The sequence below is a fragment of the Lissotriton helveticus genome, chromosome 6, assembly GCF_964261635.1.
Source record: "Lissotriton helveticus chromosome 6, aLisHel1.1, whole genome shotgun sequence".
Lineage (NCBI taxonomy): Eukaryota > Metazoa > Chordata > Amphibia > Caudata > Salamandridae > Lissotriton > Lissotriton helveticus.
Genome location: NC_136067.1, coordinates 689,958,308 through 689,983,618, shown reverse-complemented (window position 1 = coordinate 689,983,618; position 25,311 = coordinate 689,958,308). Strand labels below are relative to the sequence as shown.

Below are 25,311 nucleotides of genomic sequence, written 5' to 3'. Positions count from 1 at the left end.
ATCTAGCCGTGGATCGGCAAAGCTCCCATAACATTCAACTTATTCTCAATTGAAAATTACCCCGCGGAAATAGCAAGGCACAATATTTACAAGATTTACAAAAAAATGATCTCGGAATTGCAAAACCACAATATTTTAAACATTACCTCAGGTCGATCAATTGAATTGACTTAATTATCATATTCTATTTCTAAATACAACTTAGATATCCTAAGGGCTGGGTCGCAAAAAGAAGAACATTTCTCTATATATCTTATGAGAATAGAATGGTAGGGAAGAATATAGATTTCATGAAAAATAAGAGAGCAGAGGATGGGAGGGAGGGAAAGACGGAAAGGAGGGAGGGGAAAACATTTGAGAAGGAAAAGGAGCCTCAACCCGATTATGCGTGCATTTCAAAGTGAAGATATTACAATTCATTACAGTTTCATCATAATTGTAGGAAGCTACGATGGCTATCATAATCTATCTTCCGAGGTGTACCGTCATTTCTTCTCCTACATTCAGTCCCTGAGGCTGTTTGGTTTGCAGGTCTATTATGAATCTAGATTCGAGTCTGCGGAGACGGAGTACTCTGTCTCCACCTCTGGGATTCTGAGGCACATGATCAATCCCGAAAAAACTGAGCAATTCCCTGTTGCTTCCGTGTTTCTCGGCAAAATGTCGTGCAACGGGGTAGTTTGCATCTTTATTCATGATTGCCCTTTGGTGTTCCAGTATCCGGAGTTTCACGTTGTTCATGGTACTCCCGATATACTGGAGACCGCACGGGCAAACTAGACAGTACACCACAAAAGGGGTTGTACATGTGATGAATTTGTTTATACGTCTAGGTTGACTGAGTCCTGGAACCTTATAGGTTAATGTTCTTCTGCTACTTTCACAGGCTCTACATTTTCCACAAGGATAAAATCCCTGCATTTCTTTGAGAGTTCTTGTGGATTTAGATGGTAACGGCAATAGATGGCTTTGCACTACCGTATCTTTAATTGACTTCGACCTTCTAAAGGTTATGAGTGGTTTAGTTGGAACATCACTCCCTATGATAGGGTCGGTTTGTAAGATGTGCCAGTTCCTCATAAGAATATGTCTCAGTTGAGGAACCTCATCCGAAAAAGTTGTTATCAGGCGGAATTTAGTTCTGGAATCCGTATCTTCCACAGAGGGGGGCTTTGGGGAAAAAAGATTTTTTCTTGGGATCTTTAGAACTCTCTTGTAGGTGCTGTCAAGGAGAGATTGTGCGTAGCCCCTAGCTCAAAATCTAGCAATGCTATCATGTGCAGCTCTGACGAATTCGGACTCCAGAGAACAATTCCGTTTTAATCTAAGTAGCTCCCCGTAGGGGATGCTACGGATCAAACTCGAAGGATGGCCACTCTCGTAGTGCAAGATACTATTGCCAGCTGTTGGCTTACGATAGAGACTTGTCTCTAGTTTGCCCTGGTGTACATAGACTCTTAAGTCAAGATAGTGCACTTCATTTATACTGATTTCTGATGTAAATCTCAGGTTTAGATTATTGGTATTGAGTGCTTCAACAAATTCCTCAGCTTGTGTGGAGGAGCCCCTCCACACCAAGAAGAGGTCGTCGATATATCGACGCCAGACAACAATCTGGTTGGCCCATTTGAGGTTTCCACCTACTAGGGCAACCTGCTCCTCCCACCAGCCGACGAAAAGATTTGCGTAGCTGGGGGCGAAGCAGGTTCCCATCGCTGTACCATTGAGTTGTCTAAACAATTCATTCTGAAACAAGATGATGTTATTAGTTAGACAAAAACTTAGACATTCGATCAAAAATTGCCCGTGCAGGGCATATTTAGCCGGTCTCTTATCAAGAAAGTACTTGACAGCCTCTATACCTTGATCATGTTGAATACATGTATAGAGGCTGGCTATGTCTAAAGTAATTAGTAGGTAAGATGGGTCCCATGCAATCTGGTCAATTTGTTGGATGAAGTCTTTGGTGTCTTTCACAAAAGATGGTAAGGAAACAACCAACGTTGAGAGGAATGAATCTATATAGATGGATAAGTTTTCAGTTAGACTCCCCTTGGAGGAGACGATAGGTCGTCCCGGAGGGTTCTTGGAGTCTTTGTGAACCTTCGGTAATTGATAGAAGGTTGGCAGTATAGGTTCCGGATTACGTAGAAACAAAAACTCATCTGTATCCAATATGGATTTGTTCCGCCATTTGGTCAGCAAAGTATGATATGAACGAATGCTTTCTTTATATTGTTCCATAGAGGTTCTTTGATAGTCACCAGGTACCTCAAGTTGTCTTAGGGATTCCTTACAATATTGATTACGAGTTAATAAAACTACATTCCCACCCTTATCCGAGGGTTTTACCACTACTTCCTTGTTGTCTTTGAATGTGGAAAGAATATTCAATTGTTCTTGCGTTAAATTGTTCTTTTTGCACGCTCTGTTGGCACTCGACTGTCTATGTAATATGAGATCACGTGTTACAGCATCCGCAAAGGTGTCGATTGCGTCATATGGCATTTGCGGATTGAACTGTGAGGGTGCCTTAAAATTGGTAATGGGAGATTGTTGTTCAATGTCCATTGCTACTGAGCTGGTATTGGTATCATTATTTACATCATGATGTTCAGCTTGCAAGTCTTCCAGCACCCGTATTGTTTGCAGATCTTTGATAGATAATATGTCAGTCGGATACACAGTGGTTTTCTTGCGTGTTTTCTTTAAACCCTCCGTATGAGGTTTAAGTTTGTGGAATTTGTGTAGTTTTATCTTTCTGGTCAAGTTGAACAGGTCAATACGAGTTTGTGTATATTCTAGTCTCTTGTTGGGACAGAAACTCAGCCCTAGTTTTAGAGTTTCTTCTTCGGCTGTTGTTAAGGGATTGTCAGTGAGGTTAATTATGGTATATATATATATGAGTATATATATGTGGGGCACATATAATATAGTGTTGGGCGGGAATATTCTAATGCTTATGACTTTGATGAGGATACCCCTGGAAGAGAACTGGGATTACAGGTAAGTAACTAATCCGTCTAGTATTTACAGCACAGCAACAACTCTGGTGCAATACGCTGCATAACACAAGTAATTATTTTGCATTATTGTTGGTAAATGGCACTAAAAATGCCCTTTTATCATTTAAAATGCGTTCAATTTAATTGCAATGCTGAAGACACTATGGACTTCTCATCAACTTCCAGAGTAAGGAAACAAAAGCGGATTAGGAATTATACGGGCGATACCACTGCTTTCAAATATTTATTCTTGATACATTTCACAAGCGAGAACATGTAGGATTGTATGGAAAACAAACACTATTTCTGCAATTACTGCCATGCCACAGGAGAAAGCATATAATACCACATCTGGCAATTAGTGAAGCCCATAGTACTGTAATTTTTTGGTTTTTGCAGATTTATATAGGACGAACTCGACCCGACGTTATTGGAGCGCTTTACATTAGCACCAGTTACAATACAAAAGGGAACATTCCTAGTTTCTGATAGGCCCGGGAGACTAAGTGATTTGACCAAAATCACAAGCTGTTGAGGTGACCTGATACTCAAACCTGGTTCCCGAGCTCTAAAGTCGACCGATCTGACCGTTAGGCCACATCCACATGAGTGGTAAACAACATATTAGCCTGGTTTTCTCTAGCCTCTGGCCTGGTCGCCCCCTCAGCCTACCTGCTTACCTGCTGCCCGCTGCACCAGATCCTCGCTGCCCGCTGCACCAGATCCTCGCCGCTGACGCTGCCCCAGCCGCCGCAGGGCCGCCCTCCGAGCCTCGGCCTCCCGTTTTCCCGCCGCTGCCAGCCCGCGGCCCCGCCCCCCCGCCAGCCGATTGGTCGGCCCGCTCCCGCCTCCCCGCAGACCCTCCCTACCGGCTCCCTTCTTATGACGCCCCCGGAGCGACCGCGCAGCGGGAGCACCGAATGAGCGCCGAAGGTGCGCCAAAGGTAAGCCCGTCTACGCCCGTCCGCGCCTGGACCGCGCCCAGTGCCAGGACCCCTGGCCCCCACCGTCGGAAGCCGACCCGCCGGACCTACGACGCCACCGAACTCAACGCACTCAACACCGGCCGAACCCCGGGTTGCTACCGAGCCACACCGAGACGCACCCACGGATCCTTCAGCTGCCACTCCTGTAAGTTCACCTGCAACCGGACCCACGCCACACCAGCACCCACCAAGCCGAACACCAGCACCACCCACCTGAAGTGCATCCTGATCAACACCCGCTCCGTCCACAGACACGCCGTCGAGCTCTGGAACCTGCTCGACACCACAGACCCAGACGTCGCCTTCCTCACGGAAACCTGGATGAACGACTCCTCAGCGCCCGACATCGCCATCGCCATCCCAGAGGGTTACAAGATCACCCGAAGAGACCGCGACAACCAGACTGGAGGAGGCCTCGCCATCATCTACAGGGACACCATCCGCATCAAGACCAACACCGACGACACCCTGACAACCGCCGAACACCTGCACTTCCAGATCCACACGGACCCCAAAACCACCCTCAGAGGCACCCTGATCTACCGACCCCCGGGACCACGCACACAATTCAGCGAGGACATCGCCGACTTCATCAGCCCGCACGCCCTCCCCTCCGCCGACTACATCCTCCTGGGGGACATCAACTTCCACCTGGAGAACAACAACGACCGCAACACCACCACCCTGCTCGACAACCTCGCCACCCTCGGTCTCAAGCAGCTGGTGTCCACCCCCACCCACCTCGCCAGACACACACTCGACGCCGTCTTCTCATCCAGCAAAGACATCACCTTCAGCCACACCACCGGACTCCACTGGACGGACCACAGCTGCGTCCACTTCACCTTCAGAAGAACGACGATCCACCACCACCAGCAACAGGTTGCTCGAAGAAGCTGGAACAAGATCACAGCCGACCAGCTCGCCGCTTCCCTGAGCCAGCACCCTTCCGCCAGCTCAGCGAACCCCAGCCAGGCCGCCGACAACCTCACGAAGTGGATCAGCTACTGCGCGGACGAACTCGCCCCACTGAGGACCCTGCCCAACAGACCCGGCAGCAAGAAGGCCCCATGGTTCACCGACGAACTCATGAGTTCCAAGAAGAACTGCAGAGCCCTCGAGAAAGACTGGAGAAGGGAACCAACTCCGCACAACATGACCACCCTCAAGCTTGTCCCCCGGAAGCACCACCAACTGATCCGCACCACCAAGAAAACTGCATTCAAGGACCGACTGGACAACAACGCACACAACTACAAGGAACTCTTCAACATCGTGAAAGAGCTCTCCAACCCCAACGCCGGAAACAACGACATCACCCCTTCGCAAGACCTCTGCAATTCCCTCGCCTCCTACTTCCACAACAAGATCGCGGACATACACAACAGCTTCAGCACTCAACCGACGCACGCCACGACCGAACCACCGCCCCCCACCACCACCCTCCGCGCCTGGACGCCGATCAGCACCGAAGACACCGTCCGCATGATGAACTCCATCCACTCCGGATCTCCAACCGACCCCTGCCCTCACCACTTCTTCAACAAGGCCGACGCTGTCATCGCACCCCACCTGCGGGACATCATCAACACCTCATTCGACACTGCCACCTTCCCGGAGAGCTGGAAGCACGCCAAACTCAGCGCCCTACTCAAGAAACCTACAGCAGACCCCACCGAACTCAAGAATTACCGCCCCATCTCGCTCCTCCCGTTTCCAGCCAAAGTCATCGAGAAGATCATCAACAAACAGCTGGCCACCTTCCTCGAGACGAATGGATCCCTCGACCCCTCACAGTCTGGCTTCCGAGCCAACCACAGCACCGAGACCGCCCTCATCGCTGCCACCGATGACATCCGAGCCCTGATGGACAACGGAGAAACAGCGGCCCTCATCCTCCTAGACCTCTCCGCAGCTTTCGACACTGTCTGCCACCGCACCCTAGTGCAGCGCCTCAGCAACGTCGGAATCCACGAGAAGGCACTGGAATGGATCATCTCCTTCCTCGACGGAAGAACACAGAGAGTCCGCCTACCACCGTACAAGTCAGAGGCCACCGGAGTCATCTGCGGCGTCCCTCAAGGATCCTCGCTGAGCCCCACCCTCTTCAACGTCTACATGAGCCCCCTCGCGGCCATCGCACGCCAACACAACCTCAACATCATCTCCTACGCCGACGACACCCAGCTGATTCTCTCCCTCACCAACGACCCCGCCACCGCCAGAGCCAACCTTCACGAAGGGATGAAAGACGTAGCCGAGTGGATGACAACCAGCCGCCTGAAACTGAACTCAGACAAGACGGAAGTCCTCATCCTGGGCTCCTCGCCCTCCGCCTGGGACGACTCCTGGTGGCCCCCCGCCCTGGGCACCGCACCCAAACCGACAGACCACGCACGCAACCTGGGCTTCATCCTGGACTCCTCCCTCTCCATGACCAGACAAGTCAACGCCGTCTCCTCGTCCTGTTTCAACATCCTGCGCATGCTACGTAAGATCTTCCGGTGGATCCCCACCGAAACCAGGAAGACGGTCACCCAGGCACTCGTCACCAGCCGTCTGGACTACGGCAACGCCCTCTACGCCGGAACCACCGCCAAGCTCCAGAAGAGACTCCAGCGTATCCAGAACGCCTCGGCGAGACTCATCCTCGACGTCCCCAGACGAAGCCACATCTCCAGACACCTGAGAGACCTGCACTGGCTCCCGATCAACAAAAGAATCACCTTCCGGCTCCTCACCCACGCACACAAAGCCCTACTCAACCAAGGCCCAGGATACCTCAACAGCCGCCTCAACTTCTACGCTCCCAAACGCCACCTCCGATCGACCAACCACGCCCTCGCCGCCGTCCCCCGCATCCGAAGAGCGACAACAGGAGGAAGGTCCTTCTCCTACCTGGCCGCCAAGACCTGGAACTCCTTTCCGACCCACCTCCGCCTGACCCAGGACCACCTCTCCTTCAGGAAGAAGCTCAAGACCTGGCTGTTCGAGCAGTAGCAGCACCTCCCCCCCCTAGCGCCTTGAGACCCTCTGGGTGAGTAGTGCGCTCTATAAATGTCCTTGATTGATTGATTGATTGATTGATTGACTTGTTAAAAGCAGGTGGAATTTGCCCAGGGAAATATCCATGTAATGAGGAGAAAACCCGAGGAATTCAGTGCAAAAACACTATTCTCGCAACTGTTCCACAATCCGAGTGGGAAAACCTGCAATAGTGTGGTAACCTTATAATACTACACCGCGTAATTAAGGTATCTAACGATAACTGTAATTCCAGATGCGCTATGAAAGCATGAACTGTCTCTGCCCTCTCACCTTGTAATGTGGGCCATTCCTGTAACAGGCACAGCTCTCAGTTCATAGAACTGATACATATGCATATATTTCATGCAAATCACTTCTGGCACGAGCATGGGTGAACGTGTCGTGGCCCTTCACGAGCCCGGCCTAGATTGCTGAGAATGGCTCTTGACAGACGGATAGGGGAAGATTATGGAATGAATAATTAAACCATCCTCATCCCAGCACCACCATAAAATTAACACATGATTTATTGCTCTCGTAAAATACTTACCAGTTATTAGCAAATAATATTTTCCACTGGATATTTATTTTGTTAAAAAAGCAGTAAAACTACTTAGACCGCTGAGCCACAGCACAGCCAGGGTGAGCAAAAATAGTGGTATAAATAACACGTCCGTGCAGTGTAATACTCAAAGTAAAGGGGCCAATACCCATGGTAGGGTTGTATTGACGACATGGCATAATAAGGCGGGACTAACAAGCCTCATAATCAATCAGAAGACAGAATGTACGAAGGACTAAGACAGTAGCCAATGAAAAATATGGGCTGAGAATGAGGGCAGCTTGTCTCCCATACTGGAGTACTGCTTCCATCGCAAAGCGAGCAGCGCTTGCTCGCTGCTATTAAAGCTCAACCTAATAAATGCACACAGAGAGCACCTTAGAGGTGCCCTCTAAAAGCCTACCGACTACTAGTGTGTGGTCTGACCTGTCTCAACTAGCCAGACACCCTACGCTAGACCGGTTTCTGACCGCCTAAGGTGAGAGCCTACACTCTCGGAGGCCAGGAACAAAGCCTGCTCTGGGTAGAGGTGCTCACACCTCCACGCAGCATGTGCATTCCAGGACGGGAAGCTTCAAAGGCTCTGCCGCCTTTGTTATGCGACACAGGCCTCTCCAGATAGTGGAGATGCCCACCCCTCTGCCCTAAACCCACTTTTTGGCGGCAAGACAGGCAAAACATTTGTAAGATTAGGAGGTGTGCCCACATTCAGCCAGCACCCCCCTTAGGGCAGACCAGCTGATGCAGACCCCACTTTTCAGAATCCTTGATCTTGTTTTGGATGGAATTAGTATTCAAGGGTTCAGGGTTATGCCCACCTCCCACAGGAAGTGGTCATATAGAGGGTGTAGACAACCTAAAGGTTGATAGTCCCATTGGCTACTACCTGTCCCTCCCCATAACGCCCCTAAATTGAGTATTTAGGTGGCACTCAAGAACTCTGATTCGATGGATCAACAGAAGAATGACGAAGAAGAGTCCCTGTCTGGCAAGAACTGCAGAAGAACTTTGGACTTTGAGACAAAACCCTGCCCGTCCTCAGCCCTCTCTCAACAATCCCAACAGAGTAATTCTTCCTGCAAGCTGGAGAACTACCAAAGCCTTGGATAGCCTGCCAGCACTTTAAAAATAGCTGCAGTAGAGGAGCTACTCCCCTGCAGCCCGCAGGCACTGACGAGCCGCGTCTGGTCCACCGCCTTGCACCTTCCCAGCCCGACCGATGCCGCAGACGAGCAGGAGAAGGTACTCATGCACTGGAAGGTCAGATCTGTCTCCCCACTGAGCGTGAGGATAACAGGACCAACCAGAGCCATGCAGTGCCAAACCCGTAGGTACTGGAAGCCTTCACCAGATAACAGCAGTGAGAGTCCAGTCTGGCTTCTCACTGCACCACGAATGAGTAGCCATCGAGGGACGTCAACATCACTGAGACACACATCAAGAGTGGCCCATCCACCTTGATTTTCTCCCTGCCAGCTGTTTGTCCCTGACTGAGCGGTGCATCACTGCTCACCCCTCCGACCAAACCACTCCCCTCCCGAGCCACCCGGCCAAGGTCCCGACGAACCGGCTGTGTCCCCGTGCCGAAGGACCCCTTGCGACCTAAGCCCGCCGTTCGGGACCCTTTAGACAGGTCCGCAAGTCCCCCTGTGCAGCCTCTTTTCAGGAGGCCCTCCCTTTTCTGTTGCACACCCTCTACTAGCCTCACCAGCACCCTGCTCTCGGTAGGACCCGGGCAGTTCCCGAAGAACTGCTGGTAGTACTTTGAACCTTGACGCCCTACTCCTATCCCAGAATGTGTACCTACTTTTGTGCATCTTTGACCTTTCATTCCATAGGATTGCAATGTGTGTAAAGGTGCACAACTTTAAAAGCTTTATTTACTCGTGCGATTTGCTATTGAGAAAAGTACTTACCTTTGAACGAAGGTCTTGGTTTAAAATCATATATAACCAGAAGTGTTCTGTTTCTAAATTGGTTTCGGATTTATTCATGAAGTGTGTCTCTCATTTATTGCCTCTGTGAGTAAAACAAATGCGTAGCACCCTACCCTCTGATAATGATAAGCCTCACTGCTCACCATCACTATCACAAAAGAGTGTTAGTATTTTCTTCTTTAGACTCCGTAAACCAATTGGGGACCCACTGGACTCTGCACAGTGTACTTCCATTGAGTACACTATATAGAGAGCCAGGTTCCTACACCGTGTCTGTACATTCTCCGTGGCTGATTCACAAACTTCATGTTAATAGTAGGAAATCTAATTATAGTGAAACCATTCCTGTAGATTTTGGACTTTCTAATAAATTCGCAAAAAATCCACAGTTAGACCTGAAATTCTGCATCATAGATTGCAAATACAGTCCAATTACACCTGAGTGTAGGTGGATGATTTTAACACTGAGTTTATGCTCTTCACTCATTAAGTGCAGGTGCACACGTTGATGTTGAAACATTATGAGGAAGGAATCTGAATACTCAGTTACATTTTATTACATGGTCACTAATTCCAAGTGACCTTCCCTTAACCTTCTTCCAAAGGATGTTACGACATGAGCAAAGTGGCAATTGTCCAGGGCTCCTACCTTCCATGGATCCCAGGAAAGTGTTTTTTCTTGCTTTATCTCACCTCTATCAGTTTGCCTACCTCTACCTCTCTTCCTCTCTCTCTCTGCCTATCACTACTTCTGACTCTGTGTCTGTCTACCTACGGCACTTAGGCAAGATATATTTGGCTTTTTTTATCTGAGCCTGTTTCTGAAAAGTTTTTTAACACTGGCCCCGAAATGTCTTGCCGGGTGCCCCAAAAAACCTTTGCTGACACAGTCTGAGGCTACCTCTGAGAATACCCATGTTCCACCCACATGCTAAAGCTTAAGGCTGTCGATATTCCCTAATGCTAAGGGATTCTCTATTGTATTAGGTTGTATTTTTGGTTGTAAATGTCAGAAGATCCTGGTACTTTGAATTTGTATGTTATTATCAGCCACATGTCATTTATTATGCACACCTGAATTTGATGACCAATAAAAGTTTCAGATCGGGTCCCCGTTCTTCACTTGCTTATGTCACTTAGTCCCTTTACTCCCCTCTCACACGGTACTAGAAATGACATGAAATTTGCCCGTAAGATACATTGTACAGCCTTTCGAAGAACATTTACGCTTTACACTACTTGCTGTGCTATCGATGGTCTGCCCTATCAGCCATGTACTAGCTAGTGACACTTTTCGATCCCATATCCCAATTCGACTTCTTAACGTATTTACATGCATTCATTCTTATGGTCGAGATTGTTCAATTTGCATCGTTAATTCTCGTTTGCTGCATTTACTTTTGAATGTGCATTTGCTGATATGGCTCTGTCTTTGTGTTGTTGCAATTGAATGAAATCAACCTACTTTTTAATGTGTATTTATATAGTCTGTTTTCATGGCCAACATCAATCGATATTCAAACCATTTTGCGAGAATGTCCTTGTTGGCTCTGGATCATGCTGAAATGAATATATTTCCCTTTATTGGAAATTATCCTTGTCCAAGGCCAAAGTTGGTGTCTTGCATGGTCCAGAAATACTGCATTTAGCATGTCAAACGCCTGCCATAGGGGTAGTCTGTTATTCAACTGTGCCATGGTTGCTGCATCCATGGGCAGTGCTCCGCACAATCACATTGAATATACTGAATGCCAAGCTATGACGTCTAATTTGAGCTCATCTCTCACAAGGCCATAGTACTTAGAAGAAGTAATGTCAATACGATTTTGAAGTAGTGTTTTGAGGGCAGACCTGTCATTTGATTAAATGTGCTTGTTCTGATTTCAGATTCAGTTGTGGTGGCATCTGGGCCGAACCATGCTGCTTTTGGGCTGGACACTTTGGAGGAACAGGAGGAGAAGGAACGTTTCTTTTCTAGACTCGAGAGAGGGGCATCATCTACAATCGATTATTCTCGATTAAACAAGGAGCTGGATTCTGCAGACTCCATTCAACTCGCAGCCTTGATTGGGTAAAAAAACGAATACGAAGAAAGATAAACCATTTGTTTATTTATTTTTATGGTTCCACGCCTCAAGTATTTACGTGCTTTAAACAAAAATATGTGGCCAATGTTGTTAGAAGTAGTGGGCTTTCGACTGATCAGTGGTTTGAGCTGTTCCCACATGCATACATCAGAGTCTTCTCTTGTCTGCAGGACTCGACCAGGAATTTTAGCGTTGAATAGTTTTATATTGCACAGTCCGTAATTGTTGATGCATCTGTGCACTGCTTCTACGGAGTGCTTAATTTGTGCCAGCTGTGCAGGTGATGAGCACCAGCATTCATTTATCAAGAATGGGCGTTATATTTCATCATCAGAGCAAGAAAGAGAAAGGCAGAAAAAGGAAAGAGGAAGCGACAAATAGGCAGACGGTGACAAATGGAAAAACAGGAGTGGAAAGCAACCTGCAAGAGTGAGATAAAGATTAAAGTCAAAAGAATCACAGGGTGGTGGAAGAAAGAGTTGTGGGTAGAATCAAGACCTGGTAGAATTGGTATTCGACAGAACCCTGCTAGTAGACTCCCTAAGGAAAACTTTGGCTCCACGCGCTTGTTTTTTTCCACAAATTAAAGAAGATTGTGCATGTTAATTCAATGGCCTGCCTGAAACGTGTCTTTACACACTGTCATTAGCAATAGATTGCACAGCTACAGTTGTTATTCACAAAAACTTGTACAGGGATGGCGAAGATTTGAAGATACGTGAGAATTCGAAACAAGATGCATCTCAGAAAACGGTACTACAATTACCATGGTCCTTAGGGGCGATCCCGCTGGTGTATTAGCAGTGTGCGACCCCATTTTGTGAATGTTTATGCTCCTTGGAGCCGTGTGCTGATGAGCTCGGGATCCCGCACCTGCTTGCCTTTGTGTGGTACTATACCTGGTAATATTTGGCAGCACGCAGCAACCCCAGCAGATAGCCTAATCCCTGCTGACGAGGGGTAAATACCCCGAAACACGTGTACAGGGATGGCGAAGATTTGAAGATACGTGAGAATTCGAAAGAAGATGCATCGCAGAAAACGGTACTACAATTACCATGGTCCTTAGGGGCGATCCCGCTGGTGTATTAGCAGTGTGCGACCCCATTTTGTGAATGTTTATGCTCCTTGGAGCCGTGTGCTGACGAGCTCGGGATCCCGCACCTGCGTGCCTTTGTGTGGTACTATACCTGGTAATATTTGGCAGCACGCAGCAACCCCAGCAGATAGCCTAATCCCTGCTGACGAGGGGTAAATACCCCGAAACACGTGTACAGGGATGGCGAAGATTTGAAGATACGTGAGAATTCGAAAGAAGATGCATCGCAGAAAACGGTACTACAATTACCATGGTCCTTAGGGGCGATCCCGCTGGTGTATTAGCAGTGTGCGACCCCATTTTGTGAATGTTTATGCTCCTTGGAGCCGTGTGCTGACGAGCTCGGGATCCCGCACCTGCGTGCCTTTGTGTGGTACTATACCTGGTAATATTTGGCAGCACGCAGCAACCCCAGAAGATAGCCTAATCCCTGCTGACGAGGGGTACATACTCCGAAACACGTGTACAGGGATGGCGAAAATTTGAAGATACGTGAGAATTCGAAAGAAGATGCATCGCAGAAAACGGTACTACAATTACCATGGTCCTTAGGGGCTATCCCGCTGGTGTATTAGCAGTGTGCGACCCCATTTTGTGAATGTTTATGCTTTTTGGAGCCGTATGCTGATGAGCTTGGGATCCCGCACCTGCGTGCCTTTGTGTGGTACTATACCTGGTAATATTTGGCAGCACGCAGCATCCCCAGAAGATAGCCTAATCCCTGCTGACGAGGGGTAAATACCCCAAAACACGTGTACAGGGATGGCGAAGATTTGAAGATACGTGAGAATTCGAAAGAAGATGCATCGCAGAAAACGGTACTACAATTGCCATGGTCCTTAGGGGCGATCCCGCTGGTGTATTAGCAGTGTGCGACCCCATTTTGTGAAAGCTACAGTTATTACCTTTAACCTTATGCAGTAAGGAAAGTAACCAATGGGGTAAAGCTGGGAGGCTCAATCTGTAGTGGCTTAAACATCTTCAGTACATTGAGAAGTGAGCAAACTTTATGATGTAATGGCCTGTGGTAATTATTATGTAATTTATTCCCTAGGTCAGAGGCCTGTCCCCTTGGCACCTCTCGTTATCCTGTTTGCTGGTCTACTGGGGATATCGTCCCTGTTTCAAAACATTTCATTTACATTTCAGATCAGTTCTGAAAAAAGGTGTCTGTTACTAAGGGCCTTATTGAGATAGCGGGCGGTTGGACCGCCACCCTCTATAATGGTGGTCAGGAGACCGCCCCACAAGCAGGTGCCAGTCTGACCACCCAAATATGATACGACCGCCGCATTGGCGGTTTCAAAGTGCTTATTTTCATGGCAGCTTGTGCTGCGAGCTAGAAAAAGGGCCATAGCAGAAGACGCCGTGAACAGGACCACATCCGTGGACTGTGTGCCATGCACCATGTGGTGCATGGCACACGGTAGATGGATGTGAGTGGGGCCACTACATGTGCTCCCATGGCCACTTTGCAGTGGACCACCAGAGACGGGGTCCATGTTTAGGGTCCTCATGTCAGTTTCCGACAGCCTGTACATGAGCGTGTTCCTGCCACGAACAGGCTGTCTGAAAGCGATATCGTAATCCCGACCGAGGTGCCTGGCTCAGCACCGCCTCCATTCAGGACTACGATTCGGACCGCCGCTCCATTGGAATCTGAGATCCTCTTGAAGGCGTCGGTCTGTCTCCTGACAGAATAGGGTTCGACAGCCAGCATTGTAATACGACAGTCGGACCGAAGGGCTGTCGGTGGGGGGATGCATACAGATTTCCTGTCGGGGGCAGTCCCACCGCCATCGATTTGAGGGCATTAGATGAGAGAAGTAAGTGTTGCTGCAAAATTGGTGCTCAATTTGTGCTTGTGGTTGCCTTTACGTGTACGCTGTAGGGGTGTCCTGCTCATGCAGGGGCATCCTCTGTTTCCAAAGGCCTGCTATAGGGGTGATTTACAGGTTTTAAGTGCAGTGACTCTAGATATAGGAAACTTATATCTGTAGTAAGTTCTGCTAGCACCATCTTACACAGGCTGCAATAGCAGACCTGTAGTTCCCTTTTGAATGGTCGCCCATAGGTGGCTTAATGCATGCCTCAGACAATGGGGGACCTCTGGGTTACCCATGCCCTGGGTACCATAGTCCCATATACTAGGGACTGATAACTGTACCCCCAGTATCCAATCTGGGATGTACCTAAGTACTCACCACAACAATTTAAGGGAGAAAGCAGAGAGACTGGGGTTCTGATTAGCATCATCCCAGTCAGACTAGTCAAATGGTCGACTGATGGAGAGATGAATTTCCAGGCGAGAGGAAGTATACATGTTATTCAGGGAGAATCCACTTTTCCTTTCATATTGATTTTTTTCTTATTTCCAATGCTCAACTAAAAACCGAGTCTGTGATACATGAAAATCCATTTTCTGACCGCACCACGCAGTATGCTCAGTTAAGTTTAAAATCGAAACCCAAGCCAAGACTGGGTATAGATGGGTATTTGACAAATCCCTGTTAATTGATGAACAGTGGATTACGCATATGCGCCTGGCATTGGACTTCTTAAAGCTAAATGTCAATACAGCTTCAGCATTCTCGGTATGGGGCACTCTTAAGGCTTTTTTGAGAGGGGGAGTAATTGCTTATACCTTCTATTGGAGGAATAAAGCAAATTAAGAAAGATTGCAGCTAAAAAAAGAACTCTGTAAGGCAAAGGACACGTCACTTGGCCTTACTTACTCAAGAAGGCAAAATCAAGCTCTCTAGAACGAAGAATAATTTACAAGACTTTTTTACATCAAAAGAAATTCTGAACTACGATTCAGTGCTGCAAAAAAGATACGAAGGAAACAATCACAGAGGTAGATACTTGGCTTGGTACGCCAAGCGATGGTACGATGCCAAATGCATTAACAAATAACTGTCCGGCCACCATGAGATCTACCTCGCATGCCCCAGAAATTTATGAGATCTTTCTCAATCATTACATGGAGCTTTACTTTGAGTCTCATAATACCACCTCAGAGGAAGATATAGATTGGCTAGGTGGGATAAATAGTCCTATATTATCTATGGAGCAGAGAACTTTTTGCTTACAGATATTTCACTCTGATAAGTCAAGCGAGCGGTGAATATATCTCCGTGGGCCAGAGCTTGCGGGCTAGATTGAGTACCTATTGAGGCCTAATAGACTTTCGCTCCCCAATTGAACGCCTTTCTGGTTTCATTATTTAATGGGATTTTTAAAGGGGATACAGTTCCCGATACATTTACCCAAGCAGCGGTGATTAGTTTTGTCAAAAAGGGGAAATCTGAGGAATAGGTCAATTCATATCGACCTATAAGTTTATTGAATGTCGATTGTAAGATTTTCTCTAAAATTCTTGCAAATCGGCTTTCACAAGTTGCCCCCTCGCTAATAAATTGTAATCAAAATGATTTTCTTCAAGACAGACTTTTGTCTTCTAACACCCTTTATCTAATTAAAGCAATAGACTTTAGTACTAATAAAATAAAGCATCAATAATAATGTGAGACGCAGAAAAAGCATTCAATAGAGTGCAGTGGTATTTTCTTTTTGCAGTTTTGAACAAATTTGCAGTTCCAACAAAATTTTGCCAGGTGGTGAAAAACGTATAATGCAAAGGCTTCTATAATTATTAATGGGATTATGGCTGGGTCAATTTCTATTAGCCGGGGGAAACATCAAGGCTATCCCCTAGCCCCAGTGCTATTTTCCCTATTCATTAAGCCTTTGGCATGCACTATTAGGCAAGATTGTGCTATTTCAGCCCCTGTCCCTGGATCCGCCAAACTTAAGCTTTTCACGGACAATATGGCTCTTTATTTAGCAGCAGATAAAGACAAGTTATCGAGAGCCTTCTCTAAAATTAGGGGATTCACAGAAATAGGGGATATAAAAAAAAAAATCATTTAAAATCAGAGGCGCTTCTTTTTATTTGCTCCTTAGATATTTTGCCTCCTGCAGTGCAGGCACATTATACGACAACTAACCCCATAAGGTATCTTGGGATATTTGTGACCGCTCGACTTGAGGATATATTTTTGCTACATTTTATTCCTACATTAAACAAAATGCGTAATCTTTTTAAACAATGGAAGAATCTTCGCATAGCAATCATGGGACGAGTGGCTCTTATTAAAATGAGTATTCTCCCACTTTTTTTATTATTATTTTCTAATATAATGATTAAGGTCCTTCAGTCTTTTTTTATTGTATTTAGTAGGAAATAAGACAATTTATTTGGCAAGCAAAAAAACGAGATTAAAATTACAAGCGCTGCAGTGAGAAGTGTAAGGTGGAGGTGTTGCCTTACCTGACTTACTGTTATACTAACAAGCATCGCTCATCAATTTGCTGAACTATAATAATATAGGAGATCTGTCCACTGCCAATTTTTTTCTTACCTTAATACTTAAGGAATCTCAGATTCTCCTTGCTCCTTATTTGTGTATTCCCAAATTACCAAAAAAGTCTCATAAGATTCCTAGAGTTATTACATCTTATTTCCAAAGAATCTGGGAAGCATATGGAATCCCTTGGCTCCATCCCCAGATGAATTTAGCGGAATGCATTCCTTTGGGGCTTCAATGGTTCTCCAGAACTGCGTCCAGTGGGCAAAGTTGTGGTTTCATAAAATACAAGAATTCTACAAAAATGAGAAATTCTTATCTTGGCAGGAAATCCTAAATCATAATATTAAGATGATTAGAACATTGGAATGTTGGTAGCTCCATTGAAAACAATGGAGTGCTCCAAGATAATAATGGTTGGTAGAAGCTTGGAGCTCCAACATTCCAATGTTTCAACAAAGGCTTCAGGGAGCCTGAGGGGATTTCAATCCCCTCGCGCTCCCTGAAGACTTTGTTTTATTTGTTAGAACATTTTGCCCTCTAGTGACAGAATGTTCTAATAGCCTTATAGCCCTTCGTAGCAGGGCTATACCGGCTTTTAAAGTCCCTCTGCTTCGTTAAAGTCCCTCGCCTTCGGCTCTGGCCTTTAACGCTTCAGCGGGCCTTTAATAGCTGGTATAGCCCGCTATGGGGGGCTATAATATGCTTCTTGTTTTCAGTTGTGCACCAATTAAGCAGGTTTACTCCGGCTTAATATGTACCGAAAACAGCGATGGAATGTATCTTGGGAGGGCCCATTTGGTATTAAGAACAAAAGGGCTGTGGAATTGTTATAGATTATTCAAGTCTGTGGAGAATAAGCAGGTGATTTGAGATCATCTAGAGAGAGTTTGTTCATCCACGGGCTGCCACTTTAACCTTTAACAGTGGCATGAGACAATAAAATGAGTTGCATGGCCCTAAGAGCAACTAATTTAAGAAGGATGGTATTTTTCAGTAAATGGATCTACTTACCCCTGCCAGACTTCACAAAATCTATCCCGCTGTGGATCCTAGATGCTTTAGATGTGGAAAAGAAACTGGGGATTGGCTACACACGGGGTTCACATGTAGGCATTTAATACATTTCTGGCAGAGTATGTTTGTAGAAATTGGAAAAATCTTTCAATTAACTTCTCCCCCGATCCTTCAGCTGCTCTTTTTGCTGGAGCTGATGTAGGTGAAGAGCTAACGCCAATTTATTTTTATGGCGACTTTAGTAGCAAGATCATTAATCCTAGCCAAATGGAAATCTGAGATGATACCGAAAATCTCGCAATGGCTTACTAAAATGCAGAGTTTTTTTACGAGAGAAGCTAGTTATGCAAAAAGAGTGGGTTTGGTAGTAAACTGAACAGAATATGGCAGGATTGGAGTTGAATTGCACTAGTAATTGGTAAACGATAATTTATGAATTGGTCATGACTAACTTAAGCACTTTACTACATGAAACGAATTATGTATGCACTTTAAATTTTAAAATATATTTCTGTTTTATGTATTTGGAACTATGAACACACTTTTGTATTTAAATGCTTGATGGGCTTTTTATTTGATTTAAGAATGTAATGAATGCTGGGCAAGGTTTGTTCTTAGAAGAAAGGAAGGATAATCTGACCTAAGCACTTTACTATCTGAAACGATTATGTATGCACTTTATGTCTATCTTTTTTATTGTGAATTTGGAATGATGTAAGTACTTATGTATTTAAATGTTTGTTGAAAACTCTGCACTTTATTGGATTTAATAATGAAATGAATTCTGGGCGAGGCTTTTTTTTTCTTTCATAAGATGCACATTTTACTGGCCATGACCCATTCTTTGCTACATTGAAAAAAAAATGAAATAGTGCAATAATTTACTTCAGTGCAATTCTTTTGGAACTACATGTCTTACCGAAGAAATTCATAAAACCGAATCAGAAGAATGTAATGTAATCTCATAGCAGAACACAGTTTAGAAGTTTGCAGAGTCTAACTTTAGGCCCTGCATCCTCTAACATCCATTTATATATTTGCTGCACGAGTATAAATGCAAAATTATTAATTTACTTAGTAAAGTGACTGACATTGCAACCTCAGGTGGTGTAGTTTAATGCACCAATTTGGAGGTAGCAAAGAGCTGTGACCTATATAGAATTATCATGTCTATATATTTAAAATTGACATATGTTTCCTATGATAGAAATGAACCAAACGGGAAGATGGCGCCAGATGATGCAGAGGACGAAGACAACAAATTGAAACATGATGACATGTCAGGTAAAAAAATCTTTTTCGCACAATTAAACATTTTTGCTATAGAGTCCAGTATTATTTCTTCGTGCCTTTTTGTACTTTAAGAAGATGCAGATAGAGAGAGAGAGAACGCGCTCGCGCACGTGCAACCTCCACGCGTTTATTAACCAGGCCAGCAGGAGAATTGCTCCCTACACATTTAAGTTAAAAAGCAGAAGCTGGCCATTGTGACATTTCTGGGAATTACCACATGCGATGTATCAATATTTGCTTAACAGGTCAAAACATGTAGCTACGTCTGCAATGCTTTTCATTCCGTGTTTTTCTTAGGCTTTGCTGAAGAGTAAACCGAGAATTATCCTTGAATAAATGAGCAGGGAAAAAAACACACCGTTCTATTAACCAGTTTTCACCTAGAACATTTATTTTCCATAAAATGTAGAACTGCCTTGTTTTCTAACTCCTTGAACCGCAACGTGTGCTGCCAGCTGCGACAGTTCTTTTGGTATTGGGGAGCATGTCAGTTGAATGCTGCGTTAATTGGCGGGCATTGGAGTCTGGATAAAAGCTCTGTAGTTTGTTTTTGTTCTTAAGTGACAGTGCTTCTCATACACTTATTTTCCACGAGCCAATTACCTCAACAACTCACATATGTGCAGGCTTAATTCTTGACTCGCATGTCCCATAGAATGTGTGTCCTGGATCTTAAGTGGCTTTTTAGGAAGGTGCTAACAGCTAGATGCATCAAACAAAAATCCGCTCGCAAAGGGCAGATTCTCAGAATCTGCCCCATTGCGACCAGTATTTTTGCATTTGGGATGCATCATCCCTAATACAAAAATCGCAAATTGAGAAATCGCTAAATTGCGATTATTTACATTTAAGGAATCTCAAATTGAGATTCCTTAAATGCAATCCATGAAAGTTTTAAAAATAGCGAATTCGCTAATAGGGCACGCAAATTACCATAAAGTACAACTTCAAGGTAATTTGCAAAAAATTTGAAAAATGCACTAAAGTGCATTTTTCAAAGTTTCATGTTGCGCACACACATGCCCTAAGGGCATGTGTGTGCGCAACATATGTGCACAGATCAATTTCAGGGGTGCAACAGGGTGTCCTTTGGACACCCCTGCACTCTTGAAATTGCAATCTCAATTTTCGATTCGCTAATTGCGATTCGCAAATTGAGATTGTCTTCCCATTCATTCCTATGGGCCTCTAGGCCCATAGGAATGAATGGGGAGGTATTCCTTATTTGCGACTCGCAAGGAATTCTAAGAAATCGCTATTTCTTTTGTGATTTCTTGATGCATTCCATTTTGCTATTCCTTAATAGCGAATCGGTATTTTTCGCTATTAGGAATTGTAAAATGGGTTGTTGGTGCATCTGGGGGATAGTTTCTTACCTTAGCGCTTATACGCCCGAGTATTTGAAATATTATTCTTTGGTTTTCATCACCGAAAAAATGATTAGTTTGTATTTATTGAGATCGTGTAAAGAAAGTTTCGAATATGAGTAATTTATACTCGTAAACTTTTGTGAATTTTACTTTAGAGAATGGAGTCTCACAACATTTTCTCAGCTGTCTTTTAAGTCTTCAGACTTTCAAGTCTAGAATCAGCATAGCAAAGGACTTCCACTCATGAAGGAAGACACTGCTCCATCATTTACCTAACACACGGCCCGATTAGGGTAGCGGTCGGGCAGACCGCCAACCGCTATAGCCCTGGTCTGGAGACCGACCGACAAGCAGTCAGCGGTCCTACTGCTGCATTACGATGCAACCACCGGGCTGACGGTTACAAGTGCTCCTTTACAAAGCGGCTTGTGCTGTGGCCCAAGAAAAATGCTGCATCACAAGCCGCTTTGTAACGGAGCACTTCCTGCACATCCATGCATCTTGTGGCATGCACCATGTGGTCCATGGCACACGGTGCATGAAGGTGCGTGGCGGTACTACATGTGTACCCAGGCCACCTTACAGTGGCCCACGACTAACAGGGGCCCTGTTGGAGCCCCCAAAATCCATTTCCGATAGCCTTTGCATGGCGGTCTTTCCGACATGGAATGGCTGTCGGAAAAGGGATATCATAATATCGACGGCGGTGTCTGAATTGGTACTGCCTCCATTCGGTATTGAGATTCTGACTGGTGCTCAGTCGGGATCGCAAGATCTTTTGTGAGTCGGTGGTTCCCCCCAACGGCTTAGGGTCTGACCGCCTGCATTGAAATGTGGTGGTTGGGCCGAAAGCATGTCCGCTGTCGGACCGCCTCCGACGGCCTGTAGGTGTCCGATCTGACTGGCATCCTAATCAGGCCCACAGTTACTGTAGGTGCTGATGCTACACCTAAACTCTTCGAGCCTGTGATGGAAAGCATAGAGTGGGTCAAAAATTACATTCCTTCCTCCAAAGTGCCATTCATGAAATTAAACCGCTCCGTTGAAGAATCAGGGAGGGGGTAGGGCGTAGCGCTTTAAGATTAACACTTAGAGACCATCAAGATTTGAAGGAACTGAAAAAAACCTCTGGCTTATAAGAATACAGCCTGTTGTATGGCGTTTTAGGATCCGAGCGAAGTTTCCTGATTTATGCCCTTATACAGGTTATAAGTGGGGTTTTAACACATCATGCTTTAGATATGTTTTATGTGCTTAGAACTTAGTAATGTCGTACATAATAAAGTGGAGTGGGTGATATATGGTGTTTTAGGATCCGAGCAAATTTTCCCGATTTATGCCCTTCTATAGGTACAATTCACATTGCCCTAATATAGGCATAGAAATCATACCCTTATTTAGACATAGCCCATGCAGTCTAAATACTGGCATAGCTACTTTCACCCGTACCAAAACGTCGCAACGATTTCTTGCAAAATCGGCTTAAGCAGTCAGGGAACTCACCTTGCTTAAATATTGATTTGTCCAAGAACTCATGGAGTTTACAAAGAACTACAATTCCCTTGGGGTTCTTTACTGACGTTATTATGCCCGACTTTATGTCAAACTAGGCACCTTCAAGGTATAAATATGCCTTCACTTGCACTAGCAAGACACAGTGATTCGGAGCAGTTCGACTATCTACTTGCCCGACGCAGCTCGCTACAGCAAGTGCCGAAGGAAGCCGACCCTCCAGCTGAAGCACTGATCGAGAAGCTTCCTTCATCTCGCTGAGAATCCAGCTCTAGTGTTTCCAAGCTCCCCTCGCGGTGGTTGGGAAATCGAGTCTCGAGACAGACCAAACCTCTTTCATTCTAAACTAAGGTATGGAGCTGATTAGAACCTAAGAGAAATCTTGGATAGATTCTTGGCAAGAAAACTAAACCTATGCTACACACCTACTTTCTCCCTCCCGCGTACTAGACTTGGGTACATTGGGGTAGGCGTATTTTAGAGAGCACCAGTTGAGTATTTTAGCCTATGTATTTATGTATGTATTTTTTATATGGCTTAGAAACCATACAATGCTTCTACAGTATTATTTCATAATACTATTCTCACTGTAAGCATTATACTTTGCAGCCTGCATTATGATTGTAGCAGTTCACTTTACTTGCAAGAGAAAGAAGACTGTTCAATAAAAACCTTTTATTGAAAACGCCCGTCTCTATTTCTCTGCACCTCTGTTGAAACGAAGCATACACGATTGACTGAGTGAAATATTTATCTATTGTTTCCGCGACTCTAGAGATACATTTCTTATTCTTGGGAAACAATGTTGTCGTGTTTATGTGGTTGTCAGAAACTAATCCCTTCTTGTGAATTCGAGAAAGTTTCTAGTGACCTCTGAGCTAGCTGGCGCTCACTATTAAGTTTAATATATTCGATAGAGACCTAGTCGACCTAAGTCCTACGTCTAATCTATAGGATATATTATTCCAATGCGCAGAGCCTATTGGGAATATAGGAACTACACTACATGGCGCCCAACGTTTGGTAAGGCACTAATTTAATGCTAGATACTAAAGTAACTCAGCCGTGCTTTTATCAGAGACTCAATTTTTCCCGTAAAATACTCCCAATAGACGTCTGGAGTGGGTAAAAGGATAAAATATCCGCCATAACTGAGTAGGACGAAAATCCTATGTATTAGTTTTTGGTTTGTTCAACGTTGAAGGATACAGTGTTCCAAAATATTGTGCACTTTATCTTTGTTTCCTTGACGCTTACCCTGCAAATTTTCATTAAACAATGTCGAATAACGACGGCAATAACGCAACCGGTGGAACTGCAGCAACTGCAACCCAACCGGGCTTAGACGTTACAGGTTTCCAAAAAGACGACCTGGTTGCTATAATCATCCCGGAAAACTTAAGGAAAACCATCACTATAAAGCTCATAACAAACGGCCTATCATCAAGAGGTGGTAGGGTAATTTTTATCATAGAGACACATGAATATCGGCAGACAGAGGTATTCTATTCATGGATTGTCTTCCCTGAAGCAAATCCAGTATCACATGTGTTTCACTTCTACAAAGTAAAGGAACATCCAAGGGAATACGTTCCTTTGGGTATCGTCTAGTTTTGGACTACAGACATTTAAACTCTTGTCGTAAAACTTTTGCAGTACAAAATACACATAGTGCAGCACTAATGAATAACATTGTGCATAAAAAAATATAAAACCACATTAGATATTCCTAACTGTTTCTTCGGTCAAAACATTGCACCTGAAAGCAGGTACTTGACCGCTTTCTCGATTTATGGGGACACAGCGTCACTTCTGTCGTCTCCCCCAGGGATTCAAGACTAGTCCAGGGTTATTTGTCGTCTCCCCCAGGGATTCAAGACTAGTCCAGGGTTATTTTCAGCTAGAGTAACAGAGTTACTACAAATGTATGATGACGTGGCATTATCTTACGTCGATGACCTCTATCTAACAGACGATGACTTGGACAGGCACTTGAACAGAGTGAAAACCAATATACTTGGATTCGCCTCTGAAGGGTATAAATTCAATTAAAAAAAATCAAGAATTGTCCACCTCAACGCCCTTTTTCTAGGATACGAGTTATCAAGTGAAGGCAAAAGCCTAGCAGCCAACGTTTTAGAAAAGTGTGCACTGCTCCAACCTCCAAAAATGCTGAAAAACGTAGTCCATTCTAGGTTTCCTAAATTTCGGAAGAACATGTATTCTAAAATACGCAGAAAGGGTTAAACCTCTCTACGAATTAATAAAACCTGATTTCAAAACCGCTAATTGGACTCAAAAACACAGAAATTTTGCGTTCAGTGCAAACAGACATGTTAGCAACAACACATTTACAGACACGCGTAAACGAACGCAACCTTGTAATCCAAATTATTCCAGGAAGATGCGGATTCACGTACTTGACCTTTAATGAAGGTGAAGAAGTACCAATAGCTTATAAATCACACTTGTACACACAAGCTGAAATGAAATTTACTTCTACAGAAAAAATTCTGACGGCGGTTCAAACTGCGGTAGCAAAAGAGAGAGCCCTCGCACAGGGAAAATGCATTATGCTCGTTATTCCTGTACCTGCTTTAGAGGCAGTGACAAAAGCAAGCATTCCGAATGCAAAGGCTTTACATCCGAGATGGATACAATGGGTTAATTCTTACTGCAAATGACGTTGAATACATTTTTGACCCCTATTTGAAAACACAAGAATTTCTACAATACGAACAAGAATGTCCTCTGCCAACTGAGATTCTGCCTCTTGATCAATATGAATGTATAATGTACACAGATGGATCAGCACAGCCCGCTATTGGGGGTAATCAAGCTTGTAGTGCTGTGTGTGCGATCGTTAAAAGTCGCTGACGCGATGGTAAATTCCTACCTATGGTCACAAAAACGCAATCTCTCGAAGATTGTACAGCTCAGCTGAACTGCAAGCATTCAAGATGGCGCTTGAAAATACCGATCGCGAATTTCCCACACTCATAGTGTGCAATTCGAATTACTGCGTTCAATCTTACAATGAATACTT

The 25,311-nt window shown here is 45.0% G+C and overlaps 1 protein-coding gene across 1 annotated transcript in view; it reads left to right on the top strand.

Annotated features, from left to right (window-relative positions):
* Positions 1-25,311, top strand: part of CEP162 (centrosomal protein 162) — a 977,479-nt gene that overhangs the window by 173,290 nt on the left and 778,878 nt on the right. Inside the window, exons 5-6 of the mRNA XM_078648156.1 lie at positions 11,405-11,588; positions 19,298-19,374. Coding sequence (XP_078504282.1) covers positions 11,405-11,588; positions 19,298-19,374 — 261 coding nt within the window. The remainder of the gene's footprint in view (positions 1-11,404; positions 11,589-19,297; positions 19,375-25,311) is intronic.